General features: G+C 42.0%; 2 protein-coding genes across 3 annotated transcripts in view; one reads left to right on the top strand and one right to left on the bottom strand.

The window, feature by feature from the left end:
- Nucleotides 1-1,268, bottom strand: part of RFPL4B (ret finger protein like 4B) — a 134,685-nt gene extending 133,417 nt beyond the window's left edge. Inside the window, exon 1 of one of the 2 annotated variants that reach the window (XM_079939999.1) lies at nucleotides 995-1,268. The gene's annotated coding sequence lies outside the window, so the exon portion shown is untranslated. The remainder of the gene's footprint in view (nucleotides 1-994) is intronic. The other variant, XM_079940000.1, reaches the window with a different exon arrangement.
- LAMA4 (laminin subunit alpha 4) overlaps nucleotides 1-22,598 on the top strand; it is a 150,939-nt gene that overhangs the window by 38,388 nt on the left and 89,953 nt on the right. Inside the window, exons 2-4 of the mRNA XM_079939603.1 lie at nucleotides 1,429-1,530; nucleotides 12,526-12,650; nucleotides 19,217-19,297. Of these exons, the coding sequence (XP_079795729.1) occupies nucleotides 1,429-1,530; nucleotides 12,526-12,650; nucleotides 19,217-19,297 (308 nt within the window). The remainder of the gene's footprint in view (nucleotides 1-1,428; nucleotides 1,531-12,525; nucleotides 12,651-19,216; nucleotides 19,298-22,598) is intronic.

Raw genomic sequence — 22,598 nt, 5'->3', positions numbered from 1 at the left:
GTGGAAACTGAGAAAAAGGCTTACCATCAACTACAAAATTTCCATTATAATTTATAAATTGGTCCCTTCTCAGCCTTATTTTGTCTTCACTTAGAAAGACAGAATTTCTTTGCCTTTTCTTCATAGGCAAATGACATTATGCTCTATCAAACTTCCTCCAAATGGAATATGTTAAATTTTAGTTTTAGGACTATGGGGTTTTTATACTGTGCATGGTGTCTAGTGATTCTTTCTCTACAGAGAAAAAAGCAAGAGGAAATGGGTTTGCATAACAGTCAGAGGGACCTCAGCCAGATACAATGAAAAGTTTCCTGGTAGCCAAGACAGTACAAAACTACCAGTCAATGGCGGGTGTGATGGGAACCCTCCTCCTCTGTAAGTTTGTGGAAACCACCCAGATTCTTATCTGTCTGGAATTCTTTAGATGTAAATCTGTCTGACAGACAAGGAGTGGACTTCCAGGCCTATGATGTCATTTCTGCCTTGCAGCATTGAAACATTCCAAAGAAACATAAAATACATATCCATAAGCCCAATGGCATAAACCAAGAACAATCTCACAAAGTTTCTCAACCTGAGCACAAGAGACATTTGGGCAGGGCAATTCAGCAAATGCAAGATCGGTTAACATCACCACAACCCACACCTCTGGGTTTAATTATCTCACCAGGGGAACGAAGGAAAACAATGTGTTTCTCGCAGTTACGAGGACAAATGAAATAGGAAGAGCGCCCACGAAGGACCTGCTAAGTGTAAGGACTCATTAACTTCCTTACCCCTCCCTTTAAAATTTTAGGATCTGAAAAGCGTATTTTTTTAAGAGCTCAAGTTTATGACAGACACATCTCTAAGTTGTTCTGCCACAGGCAATAATTTCTGAACCCACAGGTCTTTATTCATACTGCATGATGCAGTAGTGCCTCACCCAAATAGTTTGGATTTGTCTTGTGTCGGATTGGAAGAAAACATTAGAAAATTTCTCCTTCACTGTTACCTAAAATCTTACTTCCTCACGGTGACAGGCTGTGTTAAAGGTGCTCCTGTTCTGCTGAGAAGTGACAGGCGTTCACGCGGTGAAGGAGAGAAAGAGACGAGATCTCGCTGCGCGAACGGCTACGCATCGCGAGAATTGGACGCCATTTGTTCTCGTGGTGTCCGGGCCGTGGCTGGTCCGCCAACCTCTGCAGGAGCCCCCGACCCCAGGCCCTCCCCGCCCCCCCCAAAAAAGGAGTGAAAAAAGAGGCAGAAAAGATACATAAAGAAAATTGGATATACATCATTGAATGGTAGTATAAATAGTTCATGTTAGTATGTTCTGTAAAGAAATATTTGGATCATTTACCAATCAGTTCCTCGTACTCCTCTCAGAAAATGAGGCCAAAATTGATCTTTTCGGTCATGAAGATGCTTTTGTTGTGTCTGTTTCAGAAATGCGACGCAGGATTCTTTTTTGCCCAGTCGGGAGAATGTTTGCCCTGTGACTGTAATGGTAATTCCAACGAGTGCTTGGATGGCTCTGGACTCTGTGTGGTAAGTAGGGGTCATCTATTGCTTCTCAAATATTGCATCGAGCCTTTGCATCTTGGGTGGGGATAAAATATTCTTCCTGGATGTTTGAGCTGCCTAGGAGCAAACTGCTAATCAAGCTTTCTTTATACCCTTCACTTTTCCTGTAAAACACCTCATATAAACTGCGTATGACTGTAAGTGGTCACCAAGGTGTACGTCTGAATGTGCGTGTGCCCCTAGCAGTAACTGCCCCACCACCCTCGGCAGCTGGTTTCCTGCTAACAGCCATTGGTGATGGGCTTGAAAATAATACACAGAGGAAGAAATCATCCATCCAAATTCCTCTGTAATAGCACAGTTTGCCATATGTTTGGCTTCACTCCACATAGACCAGGAGAATAAAACAGTTGTTTCATAGCCTATTTTACAACTTAAGATAGTCAGGTCTATAGATCAAAATTAAAAAAAAAAAGGTTTAAACCAAATAGCTAATAAAAATGAAAGCTTTGGCGTTATGGCCTTTGTAACTCTGTAATCAAGCCCCCAAAGAATTTTTTTTTCCTTAACTGAAATGAATTTTCCAATAGACAGTGAAACATGATAGAGATTTATGAAGGAGAATGAGAAGCCTTTTAGCAAAAGTACGTGCTACATATTGCCCATTTTCACTAAAAGGACTAACAACCTAGTGAAGATGGGGATTGAAATATTTACCAGAAGTGACTTCAGTAGAAGTCGTAGGAGGCGTTTTTAAAGACTTATGCCTTAAGATCATGTTTTCCTTCATGAGTGATACTATTACACAGTAGTATAACAGTAGAAGTTCCCATGAGGCAAAGAGGCTTTCCCAAACTGCAAGAATATTTTTGCATAAACTGCAAGAATACTTAAATATACCTACCTACCTCAAAATTAGCATAATTGTCTGTATTAAGCAGATAATTTTGATTGTAAGTGGTCTTCAAGGTGTGTACTTGAAGGTATTATTTTACTCATGTATTACGTTAAGATGCAAATTAGAACGTTTCCATTTATTTTAAACCTAACAATTCACATTTTTCTAGGGACAGAATTAAGTTGCAAACACTAAACATTGCTAACTCTTTGTAGTGTTTGTTTAGTCCTGGTGTTTCTGTTTTCCCCTTCCCCCATCTTCTTAAATAACCATTACATCCAGGATGTCCTCTGTAGCAGTGTAGGCACCCGCAGCTGCCAAAGTCTACCCCTTTCTAATGCTTTCATCTCCGGTTTCCTGTTATTTTAATCCCAGTGACATTTGAAAAGAAAATCCCATGGATGCACTTGAACTAATAATGTACACCTCTGATAATTTGACCAATTAAATGCTCTTTGTCATCTAGTTTATTTAAATATAAGACAACAGGGATTAGCCAGCCCATCAGCTGCTGTTAGACAGTCAGTAAGATGGAAGACTGAAATAAATTAAAGGGGAAAAATGTCCCTCCTGCTAGTGCCTATAGAGGGCTATGACAAAACTACTGTTCGTTACAATGACCTGGTCAGAATAAGAGCTATCGTGGTTTTATCTTTGACCTGGACTTGAGCTTCTGAAGGGGGCAGTCATCACGTGATTCCTTCATAGTTCCTGGGGCATACGAAGTTCTAATAAAACTTTGTGGGGGCTTCCCTGGTGGTGCAGTGGTTGAGAGTCCGCCTGCCGATGCAGGGGACACGGGTTCGTGCCCCGGTCCGGGAAGATCCCGCATGCCGTGGAGCAACTGGGTCCGTGAGTCATGGCCGCTGAGCTTGCGCGTCCGGAGCCTGTGCTCCACAACGGGAGAGGCCACAACAGTGAGAGGTCCGCATAACAGCAAAAAAAAAAAAAAAAAAGTTTGGGGATGGGCTAGGGTGTAAACATTTATATGCACACTCAGGGAAGTTGCCTATCTTCCTGCAATTACTTTGTTCCAAGATAGAACATTAAAGAAAAAAAGAAAATAGCCATCTTACTTCTCAGCTCCTGCCCTGTAGCCCCAGCGCCTTGTCATCGTTCAGGGAGCCAGAGAAGACACAGCGGCTCCACCTGAACACCTTGCAATTCACTGTGGGCACCAGAGTTTCAATCAGTTCTTACAGTTTGCCTGGCCTAACTAATTTCTCCCATCTTCCATAAGCAACAAAATAAATGGCCTTCTTTTATTTCATTTTGTTTTATTTTGAAGGCTTGTAATGCCTCTGTCTTATCTTCGCCTCTTGGTTTCTAATTCTTCCTCCATTCCCATGATCAATTTCAATTGGACCTTATATTTTACAGACTGATTTTAAGGAACTAAGCCATTTGACAAAATATATAAACAAAGTTATGCTACCATTTCAGACAATACCAAAAAATCTTAAGAGATTTCTTCACAAGAGGAATGCCAACTCTTCAAATGCAGAAAGGTCGTTAAGTGAAAAGTAGATTAACTAATGAAATCCAGTATGCATTGATTGTCTTTCCAAAGGGCCACTTTGCATCTTATCAGAACCGGGGTGCACTGGGCAGGATTCTCAGTGGAGTCAGCTAGGCAGAGACTTAAAGGCCAGGCAACCCCAGTGGGCATGGCAGACTCTCTAGGAAATCCCGAAAGAGGCATGAGAAAGGATTTAAGGTGTAGAAACAAACAGAAGCAGACAGATGGCTAGTGATAGGAATGCCTGGTCACTGATAACCTATAGTTTATCCCCCAATCTAGAGGCTAGGTACAGAGAACCAAGAAGAGACCATGACTAAGTCCAGTTACCATCTAAAGAACTGGTGCTTCATCATCAGGAGAAAGCGTGGAGCCCACTGACCAGAACTAGAGTGGAGAAAATCTGACTTGAAGTTCACCACTGGCACGGGCTCCTCAGGTTCCCTTTTTTTTTTTTTTTTTTTTTTTTTGCGGTACACAGTCCTCTCACTGCTGTGGCCTCTCCCATTGCAGAGCACAGGCTCCGGACGCACAGGCTCAGCGGCCACAGCTTACGGACCCAGTCGCTCCACGGCATGTGGGATCTTCCCGGACCGGGGCACGAACCCGTGTCCCCTGCATCTGCAGGCAGACTCTCAACCACTACACCACCAGGGAAGCCCTCAGGTTCCTTTTGATTAAGCATTGATGTATCTGTTGATTTCATTTATCCACTTAACAAATAAGCATTTTTTGAGTACCACTTATGTGCCTGGCACTATTCTAGGATTTGGATTAAGTGCTTTCCACTGTGTGGACTGAAGGGCTGTAGGGACAGAACACCCACTTGAAAATGCTTGTGGACGTGACCAACATAATGAAGTCCAAAGTACGAGGACCAGGGGTGCTTCAGAAACACATGCAGAGACCCCCACCTGCTCAGTGACAATCAAAGAAAAAAAAATGAAAAGATTTTGAGGTCTGTGCCAGCATTTCAGGAAAAAAATCTAAATCTGAATTAAAAGATTTGGATTTGAAACCACTAAATAACTGTGAAACATAATTGAAATCTAAAAAGAAAACCATCAAGCTGTTAAGGATTCACATCTGGCTGGTAGAAATGTGGACGGGCTTTTATTTTCTTCTTTTCACTTTACAGTATACCTGCCCAAGTGTTCTACAACTGCCAGTAATTTTATAATTAAAAAGATATTGATATTTAGATGGACTTCTACCCCACCCTAAGCACAATGGAGAAAAGGAAGTCATTCGACATATTGAAGGCTAAGGAATTTTTTATTACTCTCAAAGCCTAATTAAAACCTAATTCAGGAAAGCAAAGTTATTACATTTCTAATTTCTGTAGACACTAGCATTTTTCTCCTGATTTTCAAACTGTCCTTTATGTGTATTAAGCCAAAATCAACCAATGTAAGTCCCTTTAAGACTAAACATGTGTGATGGATAAAGCAACACCCTTATTAGATGTCCAGTAGAAAGAAGAAATTGAGTAATAGGGAATTCTTTTTCCTGTTTTACTTGCAACTATAAAGTTGGTATCTAAATCAAGTGCATAATTCTTACATTAAAATTTTGACAGTTTTCCAATCTTTTGCAAGCTTGGAAAAACCAAATTTTGCAAATAGTGATTGATTTGGTTCCATGTTAGCTAAAGTTCTGACATAAAGTCATAAAATTTGTGTGCAAAGGATTTTAAGGATGGCTAGCTCAGTGGAGTCTCTTGTTGCTTTGTGCCCCCAATGTAAGAGTATGATGGGAACCAAATGCAGATAATAAGTTCTCTATACATTGTTTTTTCCTTCTTTTCTCAACCTTGAACATGTTCCTCCTCTTGTATTCCCCACCTCAATTAATGACAGCACCATTCTGCCAGTCCCTCATGCTTGTCCCAGATGCTTCATCAACTGCCTTTTCCTCTTCACCAATATTCAGCTGAGCACCAAATCCTGCCAGTTCAACCTAGGAGAGGGCCTCCTCTGTTCTGTGCCATCCCACTGTCTTAATTCATGCCCACAGTATCCCTCCCTGACCACTAGTGCAGCTTCCCAACTACTCATTATGCCCTGCTCCAGACTCTCCTCCCCCTAATCTGTCTTCCTCACAAGCAATGGAAACATCTTTAAAAAACACAACCTAATCAAGGCATCCCCCTTTCTAAAATCCTTCAAGGATTTCTATTCCAGACCCACTGAGCTTCTCTCTGCCACCTAAACTAACTCTGTACTTTCACTTTCTGTGTCTGAACTTGTGTTTCCCTGTTCTCTGCCTGGGATTTCTTGCTTATCCTTCAAGGCCTAGTTCAGATGTCACCACCTCCATTAAGTCTTGTCTTGCTTTCTCAGGAAGAGTAGACCCTTTCCCTTCTTTCTGACCCATAGTAGAGTCATAGCACCTAGCACACTGTATTCTTCTCAGTTTACCTCTCTGTTTTTATCACAACTTACTCAAAGTGAGTTATTCAAAGGCAGGAACTGGGTCTTCTTCATTTTAGTAACCGTCACAGCTCATTGTCTGTCATTATGTCAGCTTAATCCAGGTTTAAGTGAATGAATAACAAATTTACTTAAAAGCAAAAATCTTTAATATTCTAATTTGAGACTGGGGTCCCCTTTATTGCAGTAAAATGCACTGTCTTGTTATTCTAGAGCCTTAGGCTTGTGCTGAGTGCTGAGTAACTAGCAAACAGTGCTACCGACATGAGGTGTTTCCATCTAGACCCTTGCTTCTCAAGTATAGTCTAGACCAACAGCACTGGTGATACTTGGGAGCTTGTTAGAAATGCAGAAACCCAGGCCCAACCCAGGCACCCTGAACAGAATCTGCATTTTCACAAAATCCCCAGTGCATTCTGTGCACACAGGTCTGAGAAGCTCTGATCTAGACAGAGCAGCAGTTCTCAAACTTTTTGTCTCTTGAGCCGTTTACACTCATTAGAATCACTCAAGGTGCCAAAGAGCTTTCGTTTATGTGGATTATACCTGTTCATGTTTACTGCATTTGAAATTTAAAAGGGAAAATTTTTATAATATTTTCTTATTAATCTATTTGAAAAGAACAATAATAAACCCATTACATGTTAACATAAACAGTATGTTTTTAAAAAATATAAATGTATTTTACAGATTGAAAATAGGTTTCATGTCTGGCTTAATGGAAGACAGCTGGATGTCATATCTGCCTCTGCATCAATCTGTGGTGATATCTCCTTGTCACGTAGCCTCAGGAAAACCCCCCTTACACATATGAGAAATGAGAATGCAAAAGAGAAATAAAACCTTAGTATTATTATGAGAATAGTTTTAACTTCCCTGGACATATTTTGAGAACCACAGGTCTAGATAGACTGTAGTCACGCATGAAACCTGTGACTAGCCACTAACCTGATCCTTTTAGGCTTTCTTCCCACGTTAGGCTGGTGCTGTGGCCCAGTCATCAAGAGACTCCATTTTTCACATGAAGGAGACACAGCTGGTTCCCAAATGTCATTCCTGACACTTAATGTGAAATTGATTATCTAGATGTAGCTTTCTTAACCACGGGCCAAAAATTCAGAATGCTTTTTTCATTTTTAAGTGGGGTCAGTTTCATTGAAAAATAAATTTGTACCTCACTCGAACAACAGCGTACTGTTTATTGTCATTTTTCCGTTTTGTTTTTTAAATGGCAGAGCAATGAAGGTAAAGGATGTTTGCAATCTCAGAGTAAAAGATTTTCAGAGCTAGAAGAAAGCTTATAGACCGTCTCAGCTAGATCCTCGTTTTACAGACAGAGAGACCCAGAAAAGTCGAGTGACTTGCTCCAGGTCAACCAGCTAGAAAAAGGAGGAGCTAGGGAACTCTGTCCCTGCTGCCAGCACTATCCCTGCTGATCTCCCAGAATGTGCATCAGTTGCCTTTTAGGGCATTTCATAACTAAGTCTTTAAAAGAAGGCAGATGACAAGAGTCAGTGTTTGCACTCTGAGCATTTAGAGGTCATAGTGATTTGGAGGCTTTTTGCCCTTGAGGGTAATTGCTCCCTGTGGCTGCCATGGAAGAATTAGTGCCCTGACAAGGAATCCAAAGCATCCATTGAGTCGTAAGGTGACAGAATTGAGAATTGGCTCATTTTTGCAGCTAAATAGGCGCTTCAGGCATGAAGAGTGGTCTAACATCTTACAACAGGCTTGTTTTCTTCTGCACAGATAGGCTTCATCTGTCCAACAAGGACTCGGACAAGTTTGACCCCAGTCTAGAGCTGCCCTGACAGATTGCTTATGGCTTAGATTCCTGGTAGTTGGATAAGGCTCGTGGGTTTTCCCTGGGATGAGAGATTGCCACCAATTTTGAGCTGGCTTTGGGTGCATGTTAATTTCCTTTACTTGCTCCAGATGCTAATTCACCCTTTCCCACTTTTTCCTTCATTTTTCTTTCCAACAAACATTTACTGAAGGTTGACTTAGCACTTGATACAGCATTAAGAACAGTGAGGGAAATATGTTAACATCCTGTTGTCTGCACATCATACTTTATTTTCAGTTTCTCTTCTGTCAGGTGGTCTGAACTAACCTCTTATCAATAATTCTATTCTGTTAACGTAATTCTAATCAGGACCCAAAGACTGTCCACATCTAATGGCATATCAAATGCCCAAAGAGCATTCAACCATGATAGCTGTGGCCCATATCAGGATTCCTCCCTTTTGTCTAGTGTGTTGTTCTCGATATGAAGCTCAAACTGTTAGTAAAACAGTCTGACACTTTCTAATGCAGCCATTTTATGACTCTTTTGGGAAAGAAGCCTTTTCTCTAGCACATTGGAGAAGCAGTATAATATGGGAGTTTCCAGCCTAACCTCTGGAGCCAGATTGCCTGAGTTCAGATCTCACTTTTGAGACACACCTACCTCTGTGTGACACTGGGCAATTTACTTAACCTCCCTGTGTCTCTATTCATTTGTAAAATGGGGAAAAAATAGTAACTTACCTTAGAATTATTGTGAGAATTAAATTAGTTAATCCAGATAAAATGTTTTGAGCAGGACCTCACTATTATTTTGAACCTCAACATAGAACATAGAGACAAAATAACAAACTCAGAGTTAAGTTTCCAGTCACTCCGTCTTGCCTTCCCCAAGATTCCTCCACAGATCCCAGTTTTTAAAAAGTTATCTGTTGGCGGTGGGGGCTCGGGCCGCGGCGGCCAGGCCTGCGGAGGCGCCAAGCCCCCAGAGCCTCAGTCCCCGCAGAAGCTGCATGCCCATGCCGGGAGCCCGGAACGAGCGGAAGGGGCCGACCCGCGCTGCAGCTGCGGTACGGGATTCCGGCGAGCGACGGGGGCCCGGCGCGGGGAGGGCCGGGGGCTCCTCTCTGCGCTGCTACGCTCCGCCCCCGCGCCCGGCCGGGGGCCCCCTGCAGCCTTTGGCGGCGCTCAGCAATCTCCAGTGGCGCGGCCTTTACCATCCACCAAGTTTGGAGGGATGACAGTGTACACTGCCAACTGGATTAGAAGGGTTCCAGTTCAAGCTACCACCCTTTTCCTATTCCTCCACCCACCTCTGACCTCCGACCTCCAGGGCCTGCTGCTGAATTGGCGTATTTGTTCTGCCAGGCTCCTTCTGTGTGGACCACTCAGCAAGGTATATTCCTAGTACCAATGGTGTGCTGGAGCTGACTCATACCAAATTACAATTGCAATAGCCAATTGTTGAAATTCAGGAATTTTGAAAGCTGGTGATTAAGCCCAGCTACTATTAAAAATTAAATTCTATCTTTGACATAAATCACAGCAAGATCCTTTTTGACCCACCTCCTAGAGAAATGAAAATAAAAACAAAAATGAACAAATGGGACCTAATGAAACTTAAAAGCTTTTGCACAGCAAATGAAACCATAAACAAGACGAAAAGACAACCCTCAGAATGGGAGAAAATATTTGCAAATGAAGCAATTGACAAAGGATTAATCTCCAAAATTTATAAGCAGCTCATGCAGCTCAATATCAAAAAAACAAACAACCCAATCCAAAAATGGGCAGAAGACCTAAATAGACATTTCTCCAAAGAGGATATACAGATTGCCAACAAACACATGAAAGAATGCTCAACATCATTAATCATTAGAGAAATGCAAATCAAAACTACAATGAGATATCATCTCACACCAGTCAAAATGGCCGTCATCAAAAAATCTAGAAACAATATATGCTGGAGAGGGTGTGGAGAAAAGGGAACCCTCTTGCACTGTTGGTGGGAATGTAAATTGATACAGCCACTATGGAGAACAGTATGGATGTTCCTTAAAAAACTAAAAGTAGAACTACCATATGACCCAGCAATCCCACTACTGGGCACATACCCTGAGAAAACCATAATTCAAAAAGAGTCATGTACCAAAATGTTCATAGCAGGGCTTCCCTGGTGGCGCAGTGGTTGAGAGTCCACCTGCCAATGCAGGAGACATGGGTTCGTGCCCTGGTCCGGGAGGATCCCACATGCCGTGGAGCAGCTGGGCCCGTGAACCATGGCCGCTGAGCCTGCGCGTCCGGAGCCTGTGCTCCGCAACGGGAGAGACCACAACAGTGAGGGGCCCGCGTACCGCAAAAAAAAAAAAAGAAAAGAAAAAGAAAAAGAAAAAAAATGTTAATTGCAGCTCTATTTACAATAGCCAGGACATGGAAGCAACCTAAGTGTCCAACAACAGATGAATGGATAAAGAAGATGTGGCACATATATGCAATGGAATATTACTCAGCCATGAAAAGGAACGAAACTGAGTTATTTGTAGTGAGGTGGATGGTCCTAGAGACTGTCATTCAGAGTAAAGTCAGAAAGAGAAGAACAAATACCGTATGCTAACACATATATATGGAATCTAAAAAAAAAGAAAGTGGTCATGAAGAACCTAGGGGCAAGACGGGAATAAAGATGCAGACCTACTAGAGAATGGACTTGAGGATATGGGGAGGAGGAAGGGTAAGCTGGGACAAAGTGAGAGAGTGTAATTGACACATATACACTACCAAACGTAAAATAGATAGCTAGTGGGAAGCAGCCACATAGCACAGGGAGATCAGCTCAGTGCTTTGTGACAACATAGAGGGGTGGGATAGGGAGGGAGGTGCAAGAAGGAAGACATATGGGGACATAGGTATATGTATAACTGATTCACTTTGTTATAAAGCAGAAACTAACAAAAAAAAAGTTATCTGTTGAAGTTCTCATGCATAGATGTTACTAAGGGAATTGCTCGAACAGGAGGGTGCCTCTTCAATGGCGTTCTAATTCTAACAGTACAATTTTTCACTGAAAAGCCTATTCAAACTTTATACACTCTGGTGAATGTAGATGTCTTCTTTTCATCTTTGAAAGTATCGTAGTGCTACTGGCATTGCCTTGTGCAATCCAGTCATGTCCAGTTGGAGAAAATATCAGTAGACTAGCATCACTGACTCTTCCAGAGGACTAATGAGAAATTAATCCATCAGCTCAACAAACAGCTGCTGAGTACAGACTCCATTCAAGTTGATGGCAGTATAATGCTGAGAGACGCAGTGTGGAGGGAAGCGCTGCTGAAGCTCGGAGCTGATGATAACAGTACAATGAGGGCAATGGAAGGAGAGAAGGATCGGGGAGGGGAGCATCAGGAAGGAATCTTGAAGCTCTCAAGGCCTGGTGCAGATCTTGAATGATAAACAGACATTCTAGGCAGAAGAATCAACTGTTTTGTGCTTTTTATCCAATTATCCCCACCACAAATGGAAAAATCACACAATAAACCTGCTTACTATTTTTTGTATATCATTATCCAAGATATCAGCCCATTAGCAGAAATCTACCTTCTACTCCATTTATGCTTTATTTGGACACATTTTGTTCTTCCAAGCCCATAAATTTTTTTTTAATATTTATTTATTTATTTATTTTATTTTTGGCTTGTTGGGTCTTCGTTGCTGTACGCGGGCTTTCTCTAGTTGCGGCGAGTGGGGGCTACTCTTCATTGCAGTGCGTGGGCTTCTCATTGCAGTGGCTTCTCTTGTTGTGGAGCACGGGCTCTAAGCACACGGGTTCAGTAGTTGCAGCATATGGGCTCAGTAGTTGTGGCGCACGGGCTTAGCTGCTCTGCGGCATGTGGGATCTTCCCCAACCAGGGAACGAACCTGTGTCCCCTGCATTGGCAGACGGATTCTTAACCACTGGGCCACCAGGGAAGTCCCAAGCCCATAAATTCTTAAAGTGTTCCCCCTGATGCTTACCCAGGCGGATTTGTTTTTTCATTTCATATTTATTCCAAGTCAGTAAACTGATGCTTCTAGGATATCCAGAGTTTGATCATTCTGATTATCATTCTGAATTGAAACGAGTAACTGATGAATAATCCCCTTTTCACACAAACTCTGAAGAGTCCCCAGGCTGCTAGTGCACACGCAGAGGTCATCCCCATTGTCTGCACTTTGTAGCACTGACTGGGGCCAGCGTGGCTCCTTTGTGCTGACCAGGACCATCGCACACCATCTGTTTTGTCAGGCCTGACATCCCCTTTGCTTGAACTACTGCTTGATTGCCAGATTTGCTGTGTATAAAGTTTCTTACTGTGTCCTTGTCAGTTTTCTTATCTTTTGTCTTACAGCACTGCCAACGGAACACAACAGGCGAGCACTGTGAGAAATGTCTAGATGGTTATATCGGAGATGCCATCAGGGGAGCACCCCGCGTCTGCCAGCCGTGCGCCTGCCCCCTGCCTCATGTTGCCAAGTAAGTCTTAAAGAAAGATGGTCTCTTCTACCACTTATCTGCTTCATTTTTCTTTCTTTTTTTTCTCCCTATACAGAGTTCTAAGGTTTTTCCACAGTCAAAATTGAGTATCTCATGTTGCAATGAAACTGGAGAGATATAGGAAAGTTTTCTAGCCTAAATCCACTTTCAGGAAAGCTTAAGCACTGCAGCATAGGTGAGGACTGTGTTCCCTAAATATTAGGGGTGGGGTACGGGGCACATCACAAAAGTCAATGAAGCTTCCCAAGTTTTATAATCAAGGCTAGTCTCATCTTTTCTTGGCCATCCCTTGACCTAGAGAGATCACAACTGGTGATGCCAACAGACATTATAATTCGTCATTTTCAGTGGTAGTGTTTCTCCTGGTCCCATAGAGCAGACATTTTCTACATGTGGCGGCTAAGTAGGCTTTCAATCAGAAATAGAGCACAGATAAACAGATGTGCTTTAGACCAGTCAGCTCGTAGAAGATATCTGAGAAAAAGAATTTTCACTTCTAGCTATGTTTCCTGAGTGAGAAGTTAAAGACAATACACGTGCATCTTAAGGGAAATAATAGGATTCTTTTCAGGCACATATATGTATAAATCCAGTAGTTAGGTCATGACTAGCCATTTTATTGGCTTAAAAATGTAGAATGTAGAATTAAAATGATGTAGTGGTGTTTGGTTTTACAAGTATTCAACCGGTTCTCCAATTCTCTGACACCAGCTGGTGTCCTACAATCTAATCAAATCTGACACTAACCACTAGAGTTAGTGCAGACCCCATTGGTTAAGGGCTCAGTCCCACTTTGAAAGCCAGCCACAAGTTGGGGTCCCAGGCTACTCACTTTTCTGCCCAGCTAAGTACAAATTCAGGGGTCCCTTCAATGCCTCTCCAAGTTTGATAATTCTCTACAATGACTCACAGAACTCAGGAAAGCACTGTACTTACAAATACAGTTTTATTACAAAGGATACAACTCAGGACCAGCCAAATGTAAGAGACGCAGGGACATGGTATGGACAGGGAGATGGGAGGGAGCAGAGCCTCTGTGCACTTGCTCACCAGGCGCACCACCCCTCAGCAAATCTGTGTGTTCACCAACCCAGAAGCTCCCCAAACCTTGTTGTTCCGAGCTTTATCAAAGTTTCATTATAGTCATGATTGAATTATTGGTGATTGAACTCAATCTTTAGCCCCTCTCCCCTTCCCTGAGGTGGAGGAAGGGATGGGGTTGAAAATTCCAACGCTACTACAGGAACCCTACTACAGGAACCCTACTACAGTAGTAGGTTCCTCCCGCAGACCAGCCCACGTCCTGAAGCTACTGAGGGACCCATCGAGTCACCTCATTAACATAAACTCAAAGACCGTTGGGACTTCCCTGGTGATCCAGTGGTTAAGAATCCTCGCTTCCACTGCAGGGGGCATGGTTCGATCACTGGTGAAAAAAAAGCCTTAAAAAAAAAAGATACAATTGAAAAATTGAAAGGGACTCATTATGAATAACAAAAGACAGTCATGTCACTAAGAAATTCCATGGATTTTAGGAGTTCGGTACCAGGAACCAAGACAAAAATCAAATATATATTTTTTATTATCCCACAAGTGGAAAAAGTAAAAAACTACGTTCATATCTCTGCGTTGGCACATTATAGCTGTGTTATTTTAGACAAAGTCCCTTCTCTCTATGTCTCACTTTCCATGAGATTTCAGGTCAGGGAAACTAGATTCAGATGTTAGCTTCATTTGTTGATTTGTTTAACCTGCTCTGGATCTCAGTTTTTCCCTTAGTAAATAAAAGTTTGTGTAAGGATCTGCCTCACAAAGTTGGATTAGGATAGCACGTGTGGAGCACTTGGGTTGGTGCCTCACACATAGAAAGGTGTATGTAGATGTTGGCTTTACTGAACACATACTTTATATTTTTTCTAACACATTTTGCATACTCTATGTCAGGCACTCTTCTAAGTGTTTGGATGTAATATTTGCTTGATAGTTGTAGTAAAAATTAAATAATGCATATAAAATAATTTTTAAAAGGCCTGAATGCCACACACACACACACACACACACTTTTTTTTTCTTTTCTATTATGGTTTAATACAGGATATTGAATACAGTTCCCTGTGCTATACAATAGGAACTGTTTGTCCATTCTGTATATAACAGTTTTTATCTGCTAATCCCAAACTCCCAATCCATCCCTCCCTCCCGCTTTGGCAGCCACAAGTCTGTTCTCTATGTCTATGAGTCTGTTTCTGTTTCATAGATAAGTTCATTTGTGTCATATTTTAGATTCCACATATAAGTGATATCATCACACATACTTTCTTATAAAGAGAAAAAAGATGACAACCAAATTTCCCCCTAATGTTTTTTCCCTTTATTGAACACCAGTACCACCTAACATTTCACCTAATAGCTTGTGATTTGTTCAAATCCTCTGATGAGTCTGACAGTCTGTGAAGAAGTCAGATGTTTTACAGCCCCATCTTTCTTTAGAAACCATTAAACTGTCTCAGCCTTTGCTTTGTGATTTTTCATGTCCAATGGTATTAATAATGTGTGCAAAATGGATGGTACTGAAAGTGAGAGTGGAAAAAAACATTGTGTTCTATTATTTTCATTCAAGTGTGTCCTGATTTATGAGCTCCCTTTGCCTCATCTAGGTATATTCTTTAATTGTTCATTAATATTCTGCTCTAACATAGAGAATGGACTTGAGGACATGGGGAGGGGGGAAGGGTAAGCTGGGATGAAGTGAGAGAGTAGCATTTATATATATACACTACCAAACGTAAAATGGGAAGCAGCTGCATAGCATAGCACAGGGAGATCAGCTCCGTGCTTTGTGACCACCTAGAGGGGTGGGATAGGGAGGGTGGGAGGGAGATGCAAGAGGGAAGAGATATGGAGATATATGTATATGTATAGCTGATTCACTTTGTTATAAAGCAGAAACTAACACACCATTGTAAAGCAATTATACTCCAATAAAGATGTTAAAAAATATATACATTCTGCTCTAAAACGTGAGTCTTAACCATATGTGATGAGGTGTTTAGCATGCTGTTCCCTTACCATAGTATAGTTATTTTGTTAAATATATTAACCTCCAACTTTCTAATAACAGGTTTCACTCATTCTTCCATATAAACAAAGATGTTATATAGCACCATCTGCTCAAAGCAGCTTTATAAGCTTAGAGCTGCAGTTTCTTTAGAAACTACCAGATGAATTAGAAAGGTAATCCCAAATTCTTCATTGTATTGTCCGACTTTTGTACTTTTTGCACCATTCATATGACAAGACTTCCTTATCTAAATTATAGGACATTAATGTCTTGAGATATAAGTCTTCTGGAGCCTCATTCCTATGGGCTGAGAAGTCTTGTCTACATAAAATCAACAAATATTAATCAAGCACTTATTATGTGCCAATCATGTACTGGTTGTTGGTCACAGTTGTGAATAAAACAGTTAAAAACTCCTGCCTTCATTAAAATGGATGAAATTACAGAAATATTTTGAAGCTTCTAAAGCAAATGACTTTCTTACCTTTGAGCCAGATTATCCAGTATCTTAGTTCATCAAGAAGCTCTTCTGAAGACTGTTAACTCTTTCAGATAAAAGAAGCAGAAACTTGCCAATCAGGTAATGAGCTTCTTGTCTGGAAAGAGGAAACATAGGTATTTTCCATAGGCAACAAGAATCACCATTTCCACCCATGTTCTTTCTCTGCTTGTGTGAGTGGATCCAGGTTCAAAAGAGCAATTGAGGGACTTAGGGAACAGGCTGTGCAGTTAAGTACACATTCACAGATGTAAAAGCTGAAGTCTCTAGAGCAGTGGTCCTCAAACTTTTTGGCACCAGGGACTGCTTTCATGGAGGACAATTCTTCCATGGAAGGGGCTGGGGGGGGGGGATGGTTCAGGCGGTAACGCCAGCGATGGGGGAGCGGCAGATGAAGCTCTGCTTGCTTGCCCCCTGCTCACCTCCTGCTGTGCGGTCCAGTTCCTAACAGGCCTCGCCCGGTACCGGTCCTCGGCCTGGGGGTTGGGGACTCCTGCTCTAGAGGACAGACTTGAGGTGGAAAAACCTGCTGAAGATTAACACAAAAGCAAAAATATATGACCTATAAGTAAAGAACATTAAGTGGGAGTGTGGAGGAATTGGGAAGGGTGGAAGAGACCTGCTTTCTCTGTAGTGGCAATAGTTCTACTTCCTGAAATCCCTTGGGGGAGAGAACTGGATACAGAAAGCGGGGGTGGGGTGGGGTGGGGTGGGGGGATAGTGTGTGATCATAGAACAGGACAGATTTGCCTGGATCCTATAAAGTGCTAGTCTTTGATCTGGCCTTATTATTGACTGAGTTAACTAATCTCAAATACTAATCAAATATCATAAAAAATCAGACTCCCCACTGCCTCTTTCAGCTTTTCTTAAAATTCATATTTCTACTTTCTATAAAAAATCAAAGTGCCAGGACTTTTATTTGAGATTTCAGAAAGGCACCAAGCGTGGAATCTGAATTACACTTTGAAAGATATGCAAGTTGAGCCTACAGACCCAGGATTTGGATCTCCAGATATTACAATAGCCACATCAGAAGGCAAGGAAGTGATGCTTGAGGGAGTTTTGCAAACAAAGAGTGCTGAGTCTATTTTCCTTTAAGTTCCCTGAGGGTTTTCCAAGAACAAAAGACTCCCTTCCACTTGGAGAGAGCACCATGGTTATTAGTGTGGGCTGAGAAAGGTGCAGTGTTTTCATTTCCCTAGCCCAAAACAGACTTTAGCCTAAGCAAAATATAAACAATTAATGCTGATGGAAAACGGAAAAGGAACCCTCAGTGGCTCTACTACCTCTGAGTCTCCCTCCACCAAGACCAGTAGTCACACAGCTATTCCCAGGGACCATTTGCACAGAGCTCATTTATTTATTTTAGGGTTGGCCAGACATCCTCCATGTCTACTAATAATTGCTCCAAACAAGGAAAACGTCATCTGTTTGAAACTGTAGGACATGAGCTCAAAGCAGACAACTCCAGGCAGAGATTTCATTCCTTCAAGCCATGGGTGGGCTGCTGGGTGGAACATCTTCAAAGAAACATGCATGTGGGTTTGTTCATGTTCTGGGCACTTAACTGATACTGTTTCTTTAAGTAGGCTGAGGAATAAGAACAAGCAAAATAAAGGGTAAATGCCAAAGAAATGTAATTCATTGGAATGTTTTTAACCAGACTGTTAGAGAAAATAAATTGTATGTACTGCCTTTCACTGAGAAGCACATTTGTTTTCTGACTGACTTTATAAATATTTTCACACAAAGCAAGCACATCCATTTGCTTTCCTCCAAAGGTGGTTAGGTCTTTGCTGATACATGCAGGAACGTGAGACCAGCAGGCCACACTCTGTGGATTGTACAGTACCTAAGCCAAAACTAGTTTAAAAGTCTTAAAACTTTTGTACACCCCCCTCATGGGGATGGATCCATGTGTCAGTGTAGGTAGAATTTTCAAAACATATGGAGAAAAATATTCCATTTCCCTTGCCTTCATAATTAAGATAGTTATTTATTCTGCTGAAACAATATATTTATTTGTTTTCTGTCCTGTGTCCTAATTTTTATTATCAAAAAAAAAAGAAGAATCACGAGAGTGGGTTTCATGAACCAGAATCCTTTTACTATGGGTCCTGTTTCTTGCTTGAGTACTTGCTTTATGACTTTGATCAGCTGAGCCAGTCCCTGCACCCTTTATTCCCAATCTTTAAGGTACACATGAAAGAAATTAAGGTTTTGTGGTGATTATAAAGCATAGTTTAGAATTGGTTCATGACCTTGAAGAGTGAAAGAGAGCTAGTGCAGAAAAAAAGGGGTAAACTTTCAAGTGAATACACAGAAAGTGGTAGGAATAAGAGAAAATTCTCATAGAAATCTAAAATCACAGGTAAAATTTACTTATTTTACTCTAGCTTTAGGATATGTGTTTTACATTTGCATTAAAAAATATATACATATATATTTATACACACACACATACACATATACCTGATGTTCTGGAAATTCCCACTGTTTCAAGTAAAAATAATAAAGTGCCTCTATGGAAAAATAAATGAGGTAGACATGGGAAATGGTGTCACCAGTGGTGTGTCACTTTCTGTCTGAGCCTGATAGTCTGAGCTCTCCTGAAAGGAGGAAGATTTAATTTAACTGAAGCAAATGATTGCACTCATTTGAACTTGAGGGGACCAAGGTAGAGACGATCTAATCAAAATCAAAAGTTAAGGGCTTCCCTGGTGGCACAGTGGTTGAGAGTCTGCCTGCCGATGCAGGGAACACGGGTTCGTGCCCCAATCCGGGAGGATCCCACATGCCGCGAAGCGGCTGGGACCGTGAGCCGTGGCCTCTGAGCCTGCGCGTCCGGAGCCTGTGCTCCGCAAGGGTAGAGGCCACAACAGTGAGAGGCCCGCATACCGCAAAAAAAAAAAAAAAAAAATGTTAAGACAGTCTCTTCAGTGATGTATGGAATTGACTTCTAATATTCTCTTTCAATTTCAGTTTTGCAGAATCCTGCTATAGGAAAAATGGAGCTGTTCGGTGTATTTGTAAAGAAAACTATGCTGGACCTAACTGTGAAAGGTAGGCTACTGAAAGTCACCATGTGCTATGGGGGTCAAAGGAAACTTCCTGTTTCTTACACTCATCAGCTCTGCCATGCTCTCGTTCAGTAGGTCTTAAGAAGAGGGAGTGGGAGATAGCATTTCAGAACCCCTTTGGGGAGCGTTCCCAAATCCCATGCCTCATATACAGCTATGAGAATGCTCCCTAGGCGTCCAGGGCTACATCTCAGGATAAATGGGTAAGGAAAGAGGAAAAATGAGTATGCGTATTTTGAAGAGATTCTCTAGATGCTTTTGGTAACAGTCCTCTCTCTCTCTCTCTCTCTCTCTCTCTCTCTCTCTCTCTCTCTCTCACTGAGAACCAGTAGCACAATTAATGTCCAAAAGAGAGAGAGAAAGAGAGAAAGTCTTCTTCAGTGATTCCTTTTTTATCAACTGGTCAGTTATTAGAGTGATACATTGAAAAAAAGCACAAACCTATTATTTAACCTATTATTTATACCATCTCCTCTCCTGAAAAGTAAACTAATTCCATGAGTTTGGATTTTCTGAATCCCTTTTTGGTATTTACACCTAACACTCTTTTTTAAGTTGCTTTGGGCTTTGCTCAAACAAGAATGGCCTTGGCAAGCAAGGGTGCAAGACTCCCACTGAATGATTCCTGGCAAGACGTTTCCCATCCTCCCTCAGCTGCTCACAGCTTTCTAAGATAAAAGTGCTTTCACTGTAAGAGTCTCACAGAGAGGCCTTCTTATTTTTAACATAAATGCCATTAATATCCTCCCCACTGTGTTTAGGCAGTGAAATGATGTGTGGTGTCCTCAAGACAGGGAGGGAAGGGGCAGAAGGGACCGGTCAGACATACAGTCCCACATCCCCACATCTGCAGCGCGCTCACTTCACCACAGCATGCTGCTTACTGCCCTGGGTGGAGCTCACAGATTCAGCCTGGGGCTCAAAAGGTAAACCTTAAATACCATCTCATTTCCGAGGAAAACACCCTCCATCTCTAAAAGTGTAGCTCTGGAACTCTTTTTAAAAAGCCACAGTGTCTATGGTACATAGAAAAATCTCTGTATTTTGAGGGCATTGTTATTGTGATTATTAAATTTGCAAAATGTGGATAATTCTTTTGCTAAAGAGCTGTGGGATTTTCCTCCTTTTACTGTAAGAGAAGAGGGAAGTGAAAGGTGAGGGACCATATGAATGTCATCCTTTAAGAGGGACTTCTAGAGATGGTCAGGTGACCCTCGGCTGATTAATGTTGGTGACACGCTTTTCCTATATTTCCTTATTTGGGGACCCAGGAACATAAGCCACCTGATTTACTCATTATCTGGCTCAGTGGGGGTGAGAGGATTGTTCATCAGCCAGGGATGGAGATTTTTCTCCTCAGTGTCTGAGGTTTAAGTCAGTTTAGTCAGATAAGGATTGAGCAATATTACCAGCTAATGGGTGTTGTACGGCTCCTGAAGGGGGAATTAATGGCCTTAAATAGAGTCCTGCTGACCCAATGCAAGTTCCTCCAGAAGTGAGTAATCTCAGCCCTAAGGGCTCAGTCCTACAAAATCACACAGGGGTGCGGATTAGGGTTCTGTCAGTGACAGTGGGGGACCTGGCACAGGACATCATGCCCACCTCACATGTGGCATTGTAGATGATAAATCCCCTGGCCCACATCAGAGGTTCCTGGAACCTGCCATTAATCAGCAAGGCTCAGTCAAATCTGCTGCTTAGCCTGGACCTGGATTGATAGGATGGAGGAGAGAGCACTAGTTTGGGAAGTGGAAGTACCGTGTTGAGATGTAGCATCAGCCTGGGTGGCTGTCTCTCAGCTGTAGCCCTTTATGATCTCCTGGGCAAGTTATTTGATCTCTAAGTGGCTATTTCCACATCTCCAGAAAGGGAAAAATGAAAATACCCACCTCATAGGACTGTTGTGAGTAATACTGTGAAGTTTTTAGTATGGCACCTGGCACTTAATAAATGCTCAATAAAAATTAACTGGTGGGCTTCCCTGGTGGCGCAGAGGTTGAGAGTCCGCCTGCCGATGCAGGGGATGCGGGTTCATGCCCCGGTCCGGGAAGACCCCACATGACGCGGAGTGGCTGGGCCTGTGAGCCATGGCCGCTGAGCTTGCACGTCCAGAGCCTGTGCTCCACAGCGGGAGAGGCCGCAATGGTGAGAGGCCCGCATACTGCAAAAAAAAAAAAAAAAAAAAAAAAAATTGGTAACAGTATGAGTCATTGTGCCTGTTGTCCTGTTGCCATTGCTGGCATAATGTGTGCTTGGGACAAGCTGGCTCATTTCCCTGAATCTCAGTTTCCTTAGCTAGAAATAGTGCCCTTTATTGATTGTTTCCTATGTCCTCTCTCAGCCTCATAACTACCCTGAGAGGAGGTCGTATTTTGCATATGAGGAAACTGTGACTTATCTAAAGTCACATCACTGCTAAGTGGGGGAACCAGGACTTGGAAAGTTTGGCTTAAAATCTGGATTCTTCTCCCATTCTGCTTTTCCCGAATGTCTTCTAAGAGTCTCCTATTTTGAACATTGACAATTAATGAATTAGATGAACTTCTGATATAGAGGAGAAAAATGGTTAGTCTGTTAAGTAGATTCCCTTTGACAGGAGGCTGCATTTACAAAGGTGCTGGAAATAAGCATCCCTTCTCAGGCCTTTCATCTGCATTGGGGGAGGATCACTTTGAGCAACTTTCATTTCTCCTTCTCTTTCCCATCCACCCTTCCTCTCACCCTGTTCTTTTAAAAAGAATCCACTGAGGTCTTTTACATCAAAAATTGACCTGACAATACAGGTAACTCTTTTTCAAAATAGAAATGACCACACAAACAGATCAGTGGGAAGAGTTAGGGATGCAATACATCTAAGACATGTTCTCTTGTCCCCAATGAAGTCAAGGCTAGGGGAGGAGACAAACCTGAAAACCATTCATTGCAAGACAGAAAAAATGAAAAGCTGAAGAGAGGGCAAGCAGAGGCTCTTCAAAAGCGTAGTGAAAGGAGTGGTTTCCTTCCCACAGCGGGGCTGGATCATCCCACAGGAGGTGGCCTTAACTGCTTTTGATTTGTTTGACTCTGGGACTGAGAGGGGGTTCTGTTTTGAGTTTACTCATCAAGTTGTTAAATTGTCCCAATTAAACTTCATCTAATATGTTTTCAATGAATTTGTAAACTCAGATCTCTCCACAAGATCTTTCCAAAATATGCAGCTGATTTGCATGGATATCTATCTCATTAGTTCAAACAAGAACACTCTGGGTGTTTCTGTACCTAAAGATCATTTAATCGGGGTGATT

This window comes from Stenella coeruleoalba (assembly GCF_951394435.1).
Source record: "Stenella coeruleoalba genome assembly, chromosome: 12".
NCBI lineage: Eukaryota > Metazoa > Chordata > Mammalia > Artiodactyla > Delphinidae > Stenella > Stenella coeruleoalba.
Note: the sequence above shows the minus strand (reverse complement) of the source record. Positions and strands in the feature narration are given on the sequence as shown.